The 14,021-nt window shown below is 38.5% G+C and overlaps 2 protein-coding genes and 1 pseudogene across 3 annotated transcripts in view; 2 read left to right on the top strand and 1 right to left on the bottom strand.

The window, feature by feature from the left end:
- LOC144629101 (transmembrane protein 121B-like) overlaps positions 1-14,021 on the bottom strand; it is a 272,095-nt gene that overhangs the window by 82,111 nt on the left and 175,963 nt on the right. The window lies entirely within an intron of this gene.
- On the top strand, positions 62-10,812 carry LOC144667274 (uncharacterized; annotated as a pseudogene). Its single transcript, XR_013573300.1, has 6 exons — positions 62-239; positions 1,001-1,299; positions 2,082-2,253; positions 8,319-8,564; positions 9,583-9,887; positions 10,437-10,812. The product of XR_013573300.1 is annotated as an uncharacterized LOC144667274 (transcript).
- LOC144628009 (galactosylceramide sulfotransferase-like) lies at positions 3,616-8,322 on the top strand. The gene is made up of 2 exons (XM_078486056.1): positions 3,616-3,756; positions 5,424-8,322. Exons 1-2 carry the CDS (start codon positions 3,653-3,655, stop codon positions 6,685-6,687), a joined length of 1,368 nt encoding a protein of 455 aa, XP_078342182.1. The 5' UTR covers positions 3,616-3,652; the 3' UTR covers positions 6,688-8,322.

Consider the following 14,021-nt stretch of genomic DNA (forward strand, 5'->3'; position numbering starts at 1 on the left):
AATGGGTTCTTCATTCAGTTTGTGTAGCAGTTACTGTAACAAGTTTATCAGCTCAGTTGTAATGGAGAGTCATTACTTTAACTCAGTTATTTCTCTCGTGGATTCTGCGGTTTCACCCAGTCCCCCTGTCCGTGTTCCGTCCTTAGCACCAGTCTTCCGTCCGTCGCAGACCGACTTCTCCATCAGCAGGATCCTGGGTCTGGAGAATGAAGTAACTAATCGAGAACCGACATACTCCGGTGAGATCAAACTTTCGAAGTATTCTGAAAACACTAAGTAATAAGGTTTTAAAGTCAAATGTTGATACTGAAATCGAAGTGATCATGACGTATAGAGAGGTTGTCCTGATAGAGCAGAGGCCATTAATAATAACAGTATAGATTGATTTTTGATTGAGTGTCGGAAAACCTTAAGGACACGTACAATCCAGTGAACCAATCAACCTTGAAACAACTGTCATATAACCGGCAGGAAACGCGGAAAATGTGTGCGATTGTTTTGGTTTTACATGTAATTGCTCAAGAAAGTTGCGCAAATTTTTTTAGCTATGAGCAATCACAAAGCGTAGACAAAAAAATCCATAGCAAACGCTTAATACTTTTGATACTCATGTGAAAATCAATCTTGTTTTCAAAGTTTATTTCTAGCGGAAATATAATTCTGTTTGATGACCCGATCAAGTTAACTGAATAGACCACCAATTTACCAACAAAGGTCTAACAAGTACGGATCTAGTGTGTAAAGGAAACACGCTAACGTACACTGTGCAATAAGTTATTCGTATGCATTCTGCTTAGAAGTCTAGGAACTATTTGATGAAAAATAAATTACCTCGGTACATTTAAATTTTAACGAAGTTCAACTGTTTTTCCCGGATATAAGCCGTCCATAAATTTCCTGCATTTTGCTATGTATCCATTAAACAAGTTAAATTGGTATAGAAATTACACATCGTAGAAAACTTCTTTATCAGATGTTAACGATCTTTTTTTTTCAACAGCGCTGGTGGAATGCCGTCACTCCATTCAGACTCAAAGTCCTCAACACAGCTACAGTGATACCAGCCCACGATCATCTCCTTATTCCGACAACACAAGTTCCACCAGCGATTGTGACAGCGAACCCGATAAAGTTTCGACACATTCCGAGCAACCATCGAGGAAGAAGCGGCAGCGAACGACCTTCTCGCCGATTGAAGTGTGGGAGCTGGAACGAGCGTACAAGCGGTGGCCATATTTGATGAGTGAAGATGAGGAGGAACTGGTGAAGAGACTTGGTATCCCGGTTAGAAGTTTGAAGGTTAGTTCCTTTGATTTTGTTTAGGAAAAATAGTGACGTTGTTTGACCGTTAACCTAATCAAGAACCAATAGCTGATAAAGCTAAATTGTCGCATCATAAACCTTAAAAAATATTTGCAAAGGAATGTTAATAAGGTTTTTTTTAATAGTATTAGATACGGTCGTAGATAGTCTTAGTTACACGGCCCCATAACCTATTTTAGTTTTAAGTTTTTTCACCGTGTAAAATTAAAAGTTGTTGTTGTTGTCATAATTTTAGCAACATTTGTTGTTTAGGTTTTGAGAGAATGCAGAAAGTGAATTTTTTTGTTATTCTGGCATAACAAGGAGACGTCGTTACGCTTTTTATCGTAATTTTTACCTGTTAGACAAATTTAAACGTAGGCAAATCCAGTGTTACATATTTTTACCACAATATAACTTGGTGACAAGTCAAGAAATTTATCTAAAGAGGTCGACTGGATTCCAAAAAATTCCAAAAACGTTAGTGCAAGTTCTCAAGCTAAAATCTGGGATAGGAAAGTTAAAAGACGAGGAAGTTATTTTTCAGGAGGTTAACACTATTTAAACTTACTTATCTTTGCTAGTGCATCACAAAATGGCGTCCAAACACCCCGTCGAAATTTGTTGACGTCTTGACACGTTGGAGGTCGAGTCTAATACAATCAGTTCAGCTTAGTTTCAGCCACGTTCAAAGTGGACTATTTGAAAAACACGGATAACAGGAAGGTTAAGTCTGACAACTCGGTTAACGGAAAGTTCTTCTTTTTTTATTCTTTCAGTACTGGTTTCAGAATCGTCGTGCAAAGTCAAGGAAAGACGAAAGAGAGTCAGCATCCATCCGTAAGACCGACCGGTCAGACCAGTTTGGGCCTTCCACCAGCAGACTCCATCTCGAAAGTTGGCAACCACGGCGACAACAGTTACCTGTCAATCACGGCTGGCAGATTCACCGTGAGTTCCTTACAGTGCAGGCACACCGGTCAAACCAGTTGTCACACACGCCTCAAGTGACAGTTAAGCATCCCTCGTCACTCCAGTTACCCATGTTCCACCCAGACGAGTTCAAGAGCCGACCAGTTACCGAGCCCGCAATGCTACCGTTCAGCCGCAGATTACATAGATACCAACCGTATTGAATGTTTATTAATTAATCAATAATAACAATAATAGCCGCATCGATGTGAAGCTTTCATCAGTTAACTGTTTGTTTCTATTTATTAAGGGGTCTATTAAATAATTATATTACCGCATGATTATCTGTAAATAAGGACTTGTATTAAATAAGATATATTTGCTTATAGCAATAAAGAGTTAGCACAAATATTGTACCATAGATAAGTTTTGAGTGTAAATAAAATATCATTTGTAACTGCAATCCGACTGAGTGTTGTGTTTCGGGAAAATTATCCTGTTTTCTAATTTCATTCCTACCTTCGATTAAGGAAAATACACTGAAACGGAAAATATACTGTGTTCCAGTTATCCCCAAAGCGGTTTTATATTCCCTTGTTCTCTAACATATCGTGTCTTTGTTCCCTTGTTCCCCAGTTGAAACAAGCCATGTTCCCTTATTCCCCCAAATCACCTCAATATGGTGGTCATAATATCAAACACGCAGTGTAGTATATTCCACCATCAAAATTATTTCAGGTCTGAAAATTTAAATATAACATAAAAAAACTTAGTAGATAATAAAGATGGTAAATTTTAATCGTCTATTATCTACTAAACACTTAATGATTTCGACATTGCTGATCCTAGCAGTATGCAGGACGTGTGTCACATATCAACCTAGTAAATGGCCAAGCTCACCACGAGTCTCTCGTAGCTCAGTTGGTTAGAGCGCCCAACCGGTATCTGGGAGGCCATGGGTTCGATTCCCGTCGGGGACTCAGAATTTTTCTTTGTCCCATGCTTGTGTCATTGTTGAGAAATTTCATCTTCATTAAAAAAAAAAGAAACTTGTTTGTGCGACAATCTTAAAAACACGTTCATCCGGGACATCATATAGAGCAACACTGAACCGATACCAAAATTTGCCTACCTAATGAGATTTGATAAGGCTCAGTACTGTAAATAGTGCTAGTTAATTACTTGCTATCATATCCGCCCGTCAAAAAACTGGTTTGACGAGTTAGCGATCGTGCAAGAGCATGAAACCGAGGCATTTCCCTCATTAGCTGTTGTTTTTTTTCGCTCGCCATCCGGCTGGTCCTTTGTAAGTACGTTTCGCCACGTGGCTACTGGAAGCTGAAATAAACAACTCTTCCAACCTCAGGGGAAATTCACAATGGCATTCGTTCGTTTTTGGACCTTTGATATACCACGGTTAACACCTTTAAGGAGACTTATGGTTTTAGCGACGTGTATCACGTGTCTTGTATTTATGGTGTATTTTAGTTATGAGTTTAAGTACCTTTGGAAAATACAGCGCCACCCTACGATTTCAAAAGAGTAAGTTATTCTATTTTATTTTATTTTCAAAGTTTTCTGTTAATGGCTTCAATATAGGTGGATTTCAAGTTGACTGTCCAAATCTTTGCATACGTTTCTCGGTTCTACGTTATTTTTTTTTATCTATCAGCTCTACCCATCCGGAACCCACCTTTTACGGTAAAGGCTATAATTACTCACACGTCGGTTACAGGTGTAAAAATATTGCTGCTCTCTCCTTAATTAAGAAGCCCAGAGATAGGATAGGTTTTCTCGCTTTCATACGTTTTATTTAAAACAGCGGTTAATTACAAATTCACAAATGTTACAGCAAGTGATACCAAAGCAAATAACATTCATTTCTTTGGTTTTGTGAGATCGCTCCAGCTGTTGACTGTGAGCCCATGAAATAAAGATTTATTGCTGAATACAATTTCAGTTCTCTTTGAGCTATTTATTTTGTCTGTCAACAAAACACGAAACCCTAAATATGAAATACCAAAGAGAATCCAGTTTAGAGTTTTCACGAGCTATCACGGCGTCTTTTTTACGGATGCAAATTAGGTGGTCCGATATTCCGAAGAAACTATCGTTGTTCTCTTGTCGACACAAAAGAGACCGTTGTTATATATAAACCAACAGAACAAACAACAGCTTATAAATCGGAGTTGTCTACTGTACTTAAGCTTATAAATTTCAGGTTTAGCTCTCCCTAAAATTTTGGATAATTTTCTCTCATTTGCTGTAAAATTATCTCAACGACACAATTTATTGAAAATTTAACTAAACCACTGAAATAGATACTAGACAATTTAAATTGTATTTAAAAATACTATCAGATACTATCTAGAGGTATTGTTCCTTTGTTGTTACTGGGGTAACAGAGATAAAACACCCGTTATTATTATCTGAATAAAATCACTGCTGCGCTCCGAGATGCAGTTAAGACAACCTTAGCCGCAGACAATGTTTTTTCAACATCATTCATTCGATGGAGAAAAATTTCTCACTTGAGTGTCGAAAGTAAACTGCGTTTGCTTTGGTTTTGCATTACTACGTTTAGTGATTGGTTTAAAAATCCGCGCCACTTTCTCAGCAAATCAGAAGTACAACCCAAACCAATCGTGACTCGCACGCACACGTTTTCCCGCGCCTCGTGCCGGCTACAGGTATTTGCTTCGAGTTTTGATTGGTTCACTAGATTGTCTGCGTCCTTTGTGATTGGCCAGAGTAATTACTTTGGTTTTGGTTTCACGACACTTAATTGAAAATTGCTTTAAAGGCCTAGAAAAGAAAGTGCCTTCTTTTATGAACTACCACGGGAATAAATTAACGACGCCTTTTGGCGCTCGTACGATATCGGTGTTAATAAAGAGGTCAATTTTTAAAATGAATTTAACTATTTGTGACTTTTATAGAAACACTAAAGGCTTTCAAACTGTAAAACGAATTTATATTTTAAGAAAAAACGTATGCCTACTCACGCCTGACACAGTTAACTGCTCATATTGGAACGTGTCCTTATCATAGGGTTATTTTACAAGAAGATGTATATCGATTCTACCGGAACATACTGACGTTTCTGTAATCACCGAAGAGTCCGTACGAAGTAATTCGATTTCTCTATTTTTTCGCGTAGAATATCAAAAGTTACAAATTTAATCATTTTTTTATATTTGTCTTAACAGGCAACTTGAAACAGCAGCAAACACTATCAAAAGTGCAATCAGTACAAACCAAGAGGCAACAGTTCGTAAATGCTCTCCAACACAGCAAGTCCTTTTTCTCAAGACGCACAAAACAGGCTCCACCACAATCGCCAATATATTTTTCCGTTATGGCGACTCACGAGATCTTTCATTTGTACTTGGTCAAGACACGTTAATTGGTTGGCCTCGCCGCTTTCAGGTCTCCTTTGCGTTACCTTTTGATGGACCCCAGCCGAACTTTCTATGCAGTCACACGAGGTACAATCAGAAACCGATGAATTACCTCTTCCCTAAAACGAACTCAAAATACGTGACCATTCTACGAAACCCCGTTGACCAGTTCGAGTCGATTTTTAACTATATGGGTTTGGGCGATATTTATGGTTTCGGCCGAGACCCGAGAAGGTCGTTACAGGAATTTCTCGCCACGGGTATCGAATTTGAAGACGTTTTCGAAAAAGAAGCTACACGCTTGGTCAGAAATCCCATGTTGTTCGACTTAGGATTGGGCTTCAAATTTCACCAGAACGCTACGGCTGTTAAAGAATACATCGCGTTTCTGGACAAGGAGTTTGATTTAATCATGATTACAGACTACTTCGACGAATCTGTGGTGTTGCTAAAGCGCTTGCTTTGCTGGGAATTGGACGATGTTCTTTATTTTAAATCTAACGAGAGACAAGACAAAGAAAGAGCTGTGGATTTGAGCGAGGAAGTTAAAGAGAATATTAAACGATGGAATGCAGCCGACCAGTTACTGTTCGATTTCTTTAACCAAACGTTTTGGTACAAAATAAAAATGGAGGGAGAAGGATTTTATGACGACCTGGCTGCTTTTCGTCAGAAGAAAGAGCAAATAAGACGCTTGTGTTTGTCAAACGGAACAAGCCTTCAGTTACAGTACGGCCACAAGTATGTCAAGGGAGTTTCCTTGAAGCAAAACTTGAACGCTAAAACAAGAGAGCACTGCGAAAAAATGACAAGAAGTGAGAATTCGTATCTGACGTATTTACGCAGGAAAAGGTCAATGAGATTAGCAGCTCTTAGTGCAGCAGCGGCAAATGAGAGGAACGAGGAAATGACTAGCTGGGATGTAGCGAGCGACCTTAAATATACTCCAATATTACAAAGTGATGTGAAAGTAGACCTTAAAAGAAAGATGCGGGCAAAACGGGCACGATATCAGAGATATAACCATGGCAAGGTCTGGCCGAGGAGTGGGACAAGGAGAAACAGAAAATAGAGAAATAGGCCTCATATCATTAAAGGGAAGGGAAATAACTCCAAAAACACTGCATTAAAGGATACTTACAGTAGCTTACATGTAAGAACGATACGAATTGGTCGCCTTAATTTTAATGTTTGAGTCTTGAAACAAAATGGACCTCTTAAAGAATTATGTAACGATATATGAAGTCTTTTATTGCGGTTCTTAAATGTAATGAAACCTCAAAATCAAAGCGGTCCCAGCTAGCTATATTTACTTAAACACCAACTATGTAAAGTCAGAAATAACACTTTACTCAAATTCTGAGTTGAGAGAATTTGCTGTCCCATTAGCCCTCAAAGCCACGTAAACGACATGGTGAATATTAAAATTGGGGCTACATGTACAATATAAATAACCATGCATCAATTAACGTCCAGACGATGAGAATAAACGATCACTTGAACTAATCATGCAATATATAGCTTTGATGCGTCAATTAAATTGTACTAGTTTGTATAAAAAAGGTTAAAACGACACTTCAAGATTGGGAGAAATCGAGGTGACCTCATTGCGGATACCTCTTTTGAATGAAAGGAAAATCAGTTCTTATAGTATGTCAAAAGGGCCAGTCTCGAGCCGCCAAACATTCTGTGAAATGCACAGCCTGTATTAAATGTGAGCATAGTTTGACCAGAAGAAACAATTAAAACTCTGGCTGGACAACCAGTTTATGGCGGCAAACTGGACTCGGCGAGGACTAGCAAAGTAATAAAATAGAGCGGCAATACATCGCTGTAGAGTTTTGAGCTGTCGCACGCCTTTGACGTTTGTCCGGCCATAGAGCGCAAATGCTTAGAAAGTACTTTAGTTAAACCTTGCCGAAATATGCTTTTTCTTTCAGGGACAGGGGGCTTTGGGGGCGAGGCGGGCCGGCTGTCTTTTTTTTTTTCCAGCCGAGTATAATCTGCTCCTTAGTATTTTAAAATCTCTTTTTGTCCCGCGAGTATTCCGCTTCTGCCGAAATCTGGCATAGACACCGTCGTATGTAATTCATTCAGTTACATGTAACTTTCTGATTAGTAATGATTTAACCCGAATTAATGATTGATCGAGAACGTTAAACCTTTTACCATTCAGACAAGGAGAAGAAATTAATTGAACAACACTGAGAAATGAACCTGTTTTCACAGGTTTTTTTTCATTCAACTGACGCTCACGAAATTCAGTAAACTGAAAACACGGCCCGCGGGAAGAAATTTCGAAGGAGCGCTTTCCGTCTTTGTCAAAAGCTGTCGGTTTTTAATAAAAAGCGGACACCCAAAACAAGATCAATCAGGAAAGAACAGTAAGCTTTCGTTTTGGTCCGCCTTTTAGGGTGCGCAAAAAAATCAAAAGCGCGCAAAACAGGGTTTCATAAAAGCCGCCCACTAAATGACTTTTTGATCAATGACTTTTCGATCAGAAATGCCCGCCCTTTGTGTTACATTGCCGCGTGCGGATCATTAGTAATGGTTATAGTCGTTTATCACAGCGCGCTTTCTATACAATACTTCTATTATGTCCTTGTTATCGGCAAAATTAACAAGAAAACGATTTTTCTGTCGGACCGTTTTTGTGATGTAAAGTGTTGCCAGTTCCCGAGGTATAAATACGCGTTTCGATGACCTTGCCTTCATTCAGTTTAAGAGACAGTAACACAGCGGAACACAGTACTTATATAATGGAGAATAATAGATTTCGTTCAGTTATTTCTATTCTGGATCCTCCGGCCGGTAGACACGCACATGTACTGCCTCCAACCTCGAGTCCAACGCCCTTGAAACCAGTCTCCAGTAAGACACTATCCTTCTCCATCAGCGCGATCTTGGGTCTAAAAGATGAGGAAAAACGCCAAGATTCACCAAGCATCGGTTAGTAACTCTTCAGATTTCTTTAATCGTGCTATAATCTGATCCACAGTGTGAATCACATATTTCATAGCTATAAACTTTGGAGTCTGAACGTAAATTCAGAGACACCCAACAGACCGTTTCGGTGAATATCTGTTCGGAAGATCTATAATTGCCTACGATTTTCAGATTAAAGTGTGATGAAAAACTGGAGTTTTCTGTTTACCTCAACATTTTGAGACATGGGAAAAGTAACGACTGCTTTTTGTGGAGAGAGAAAAATATCGTTTTGGGTATGAAAAAAGGCCAACTACGTTTTTCAAGAAGGCAATAGTGGCTCGTAAACTCGGGTAATAAAGTTTCGTTCCCTAAAATTTTCTAAAGTTTGAAAGTTCAGCTAGCGTTTGCGAAAAGATACACTTTTCTTAGCATTTAAAAATAAGGCTTTAAATCGCACAAAATGGACACTTATAACATGTAAACGATGTTCTGACACCTATAGTAAAATTTTCTCGTTGGGTGTCCCTGTAAATTAGCCGCGATTTCATACGTAAACTGATCGTAACACTTCGAGCGTTAGTACTACGTAGGAGGGAACCGTAAGGCATCAAAGTTAGTTTAATACTATAACTTGAACGAGATTTAAGAGATTTGAGCGCTCGGCCAAAACCGGCCAAAGGATATAAATTGAGCACAAGGCTCGACTTTTTCTAACATGCCTACCATTATTAGATTTGTCACAACATTTTTTTTGTCATGAACATCCTGCTAAAAGTTAGCTTTTTTAATGTTTGATACAACATAAATCCATTTGCGTCGGATTAGTGTTAAGACCCCATCTACTTGAATGTATAAATTAGGAACAAAACTTGTTAGTTGTGCAACTACAATAAGAAATGCTTCAAACATAGTGGAACTTAACATAAATTAAGAATAAGTTGCGTTGTCATGTTAATTTCTTTGGAGAATGGAATTTTTAGCCGTTATATGACTAAGGTTTTAAACTACTTTGTTTTAATTTGTTTGCTATTATTTTCAGCGAGAAACACGCTACAGTCTGAACTGTGTGTCCGCATTCCAAGTCCTCAACACAGCTACAGTGATACCAGCCCACGATCATCGCCTTATTCCGACAACACAAATTCCACCAGCGAATGTGACAGCGAACCCGATCAAGTATCGACACATTCCGAGCAGCCATCGAGAAAGAAACGACAGCGAACGACATTCTCGCCGATCGAGGTGTGGGAGCTGGAGCGAGCGTACAAGCGGCGGCCATATTTGATAGCTGAAGACGAGGAGGAACTGGTGCAGAGACTTGGTATCCCGGTTAGAAGTTTGAAGGTGAGTTGGATTTAATACTCTTACCATGAACGTTTTTGTGACTGAAGGTTAGATTTGTTCAAGTTCAAATGAATACTTGTCATCCGGTGCATTTCGAGACTCAAATCAGCGGTCTCGACAGCAAAATTATAATTCAGCCTCCATTCTTATTAGTACATTGCTAGTAATTTTAATCATATTAATTTTGAGAATTTTAAATCATTTAGAAAATATCCTTGATAGTTGATTTTTCAACTATCATGCGCCATTTAATTAGCAAGGAAAAATCAATACACTGAATGACTTTTTTCGATCATCAAATCAGGTTTTTAAACTTTACGAAAATTCTTTTATGTTTCGTTTCCAGACTGTTCAATTGAATTAGGTATCACTAAATTGTCACTGCTATATTCCATCCAACCATAGATTTAGATAGAATTGTGTTTTCCTTGTTATAAAAATTTGCATTGTTGACGGCGTCAAATTTTACTTCAAAGGTTTTCGAAGCCATTGTTTACAATCAGGTTGATATGTTGAATGTAACCAATTTTGTTTGTTTGTTCATTTCAGTATTGGTTCCAGAACCGACGAGCCAAATCAAGAAAAGAAGAAAGAAATGTGACGTCTGTCCATCAGATCAAACCAGTTTGGGCGTCCTGCCAGCAGAGTAATGCCCATTGTCAGACCACAGTTTCCGATCCACTCCCCTTCTGATCACTGGAAGCAAGCTGAACGCGTGTCCTACCCAATCCCGGAAAACTACGCAAAAGGAGACGAGTCGCGCATTCGACCAATCACATCAGACTACCATTACTCGTCATTCAAGTCAAACCAGTTTAGAAGCCGTTCATCGTTCCTGGTACCCATGTTCCACCCGGACCAGCTCAGGAGAAGACCAGTTGGGCCCGCAAGACTATCGTACAGCCGTAGATTCCAGCCGTACTGAATACAGGTTATAGGAAAAGTTTAAGAACGAAATGATCGAAAATATGAACCTGTTAATAAAATTTGTTTAGGCATTCCTCTTTGTGTCAAGAACGGAAACGTTTATGTAAACAATTGTAATTCGAATCAAACAGCTGGATTAGTTTAAATTATCTATATAGGAAGTAGACATGGATTTTCACTGTAATAAAAGTCGAAAACCGGCTGTTGGTATTGTAAATAAACATATTTTAAGTTAAAGACAAGGCCGTTTATCTTTTGTAATAAGTATATATAAAAATTTAATTCTCTCCAACATACCGTAGAATTCCGGTTATAAGCCCTGGGCTTATACAACTTCGTAAGGGGTTTTGGGTGGGCTTATAAGCGAAAGGGGCTTATATCCGGGAGGGCTTATAAGCGGAATGAAAAAAAAAAAACGTTTCGAAACGAGCCACGGGAGTGTTGATGGAAATACGTTTTTTCAGTTAAAAACGCATAATAAAGCAACATTTAGCCCTATTCAGTACTGTCGTCCGGTAGAGGGGGGCTTATAATCGGATGTATTTTTTTTTTTCCAGGATGATCGGCTTATCACCGGAGGGGCTTATAAGCGGGGGGGGGGGGGGGGGGGGGCTTATAACCGGAATTTTACGGTATCATTTAAAGCTGTGAAAATAACACGAGATAAAACTATCACTGTATGATGATATTTTCAAGGCCTCAATATGTTTGTCGTAGAAGACCTAAATGTAATAACTGAACCTAAATGTAATCAACTCCTACGTGTGACCACATTTGGGCTTAGATATATAACGTTAAGTTATACTAGCGTCATCAATAAAGTAACCAATACTTCTTTACCCTTAATTGGCCGTACAGGGAGGGGGAGTGGATGCCAACCCCCCACCCCTCCTGAAGTTTTCCGTAATTTTACTCTATAATGCTGTACCTTCAGTAACTGTTCATTCAACCCTTGCAAAAATTTTGATATGCCAACCATGTGTCCATGACGTTTGACGTTGCCATGGCAACATCATAATAACAATCGTTATTTTTTTACATTTTACTTTATCTCTTCCAGTATTTTTAACAAATTAAAATTGCACACATTTTGCTTAATTTTATATTCTATAAGCATTATGGCTTCATTTAATTTTGTATCAACTTCCGTTATTTTGCGACCTTCTAAGAAAATGAAGAAATCCAAGATGGCGGACTCAAGATGACGGCGCTAATGACATTATATGTCACTCAGCCAACAAAAATTATGTCATCTTGTAGAGTAAGCGCAGGGCTTTTCACTCAGTCCAAAATAACTTCACTGGACATTTATAGAACGAGGGGGAGGCTTCCATCCACCCCTCCCCCCACGTGGGGTATGAATTTGCTTGTACGTCTGAGGGTTACCAACTCACTGGTTATATCACTAGTGGTTTGTTGAGCCATTGGACAAGTTGTTGTATTCATCGTGAGCCAAACGTGATTGATGAAAAACATCAATCAAGTGACTTCAAATTGAGTGTTTGGTGGTGGCTTTTACGGTCAACGGTTAAAATTTAGGCTTTTTGAGAATTTTTTTTCAAAAAAATAGCTCTTAGTCGGCGTGATGGGACAGTCAGCGAAGTTTGTCACACCAAACAGATTTCAGGTACTATCAGAACCAATCAAATTGAAGTTTATAAGGGGGAAGCAATCTGACACAGTGGTAGTGAGCGATTTCGTTCGAAGATTTTAGATTTGTAGGAGACGGAATTGGTGATTTGTGAATTAACCCTGGATTAAAAACGTGTTTTTCGTAGCGCTCACCTGTTAGCAACGCACACGCCGTCAGCAAAAGGCCCAACACAAACTTGTTATTGTCTTATTCGAGCATTCGTTTTGAATAGGCTAGCTTTCCTGACCGTGGTAAAAATAACATAAAGCATTTGCACACAGCAGACTTAAATATTAATGTTGTCATTATGATGTTAATACTGTAGGTATATTAACAAAGAGTCGAAGAAATGGAAGGGAATCTTCTTTAGATTCCTAAATATTTCTGGAGACTCCGTGGCGTTAAATAACTGCAAACCACAATTAATTTAATAAGTCTCTTGAGCGTCTTGCTCAATTCACCAATTCAGAAGTGGCGTTTGTGTTTATACCTTTAAAACACCTCGTTCAAACATTTTATGAACTGGTGTAAGTATTACCTTTGCTGTCAAAAGCAACTACGATCGATAGCAAAAACAGAGTAAGAGCGTGAAATTCCGTGAGAATTTGATAACTCAATTAGTTGTTGTTTGCGTGAATAAAATTTACGTTGTGGATGAACCAAAATCTTTGTTGAACAGTTCTGACAGGAAACAAATACGCCAGGTGTACTGCGCTTTAAAGATATAAAGATTTTAAATATTTCACGGCTAATGGTTAAATTTCCAAATTTTCACGCCTAACGGCTAATTTTTTTGGCAGTTTTACGGCCAACAGTTAACCCTATTGAGATCCTGCCTTGGTTAACTCTATTCAGACCGGGCTTTTTTGGATCCGTAACTTCCAGAATATTTAAGCAATCACAATGAAAATTAAAGGATATAAAGTATGTCCGAAAATCTATCTTTTGATATACGACACGTGGGATGATGTCGTTACATCACGTGACAATTACATCATGATGTCAAAACAGCCGCAAAATTGGATCCGCCGTCTTGGATTTCAAAATTTTTTGAATTTCAAGCCTCTTTGTCAGCCGGCCGGCCACCTTTTGTTGAAACAAGGCAGATAATATAATTGCATTAAAGTTAATTCAAATTAATAGGAACACAAAAACTACAAATTTGGGGAAACATGTCTGTCAAATTGCCGTTGCCATGGTAACGCAAGTTCCCGACAAAGCAACCTATCCTACCAAATTATTCCCAGAAAAACTTTAGATAAACTCGCAAAGTTTAGCAGGGTTTGGTTAAATCTTGAAAAAGTTATAAGCGTTCAAAGTCAGCGTGGGCACTCCCCCCCCGGTCTGGATAGGGTTAATGGGGTGATGGTTACGTCATTGATGACGTTATTATAACGTTATAAGTCTGAATGTTGTCACAATTAGAATTTTATTACATTTAAGGTCAAATGTTATTACATTTAGGAGTTTATTACATTTAGGGTCAGTTATTACATTTAGGTCTTCATTTGTCAACAATATTTAACATTTTGTCCGTTTTCACTAGCGATGACGTTCTATATTTTTTGTTTACT

Source organism: Oculina patagonica, chromosome 10 (assembly GCF_052425735.1).
Source record: "Oculina patagonica isolate OP01 chromosome 10, crgOcupat, whole genome shotgun sequence".
Classification (NCBI taxonomy): Eukaryota; Metazoa; Cnidaria; class Anthozoa; order Scleractinia; family Oculinidae; genus Oculina; species Oculina patagonica.

Excerpts from the sequence above, each read along its gene's own strand:
- LOC144628009 (XM_078486056.1), top strand. The coding sequence starts at position 3,653 with ATGGTTTTAGCGACGTGTATCACGTGTCTTGTATTTATGGTGTATTTT. Across the intron at positions 3,757-5,423 it reads CACCCTACGATTTCAAAAGA|GCAACTTGAAACAGCAGCAA; the intron begins GTAAGTTATTCT and ends TTGTCTTAACAG.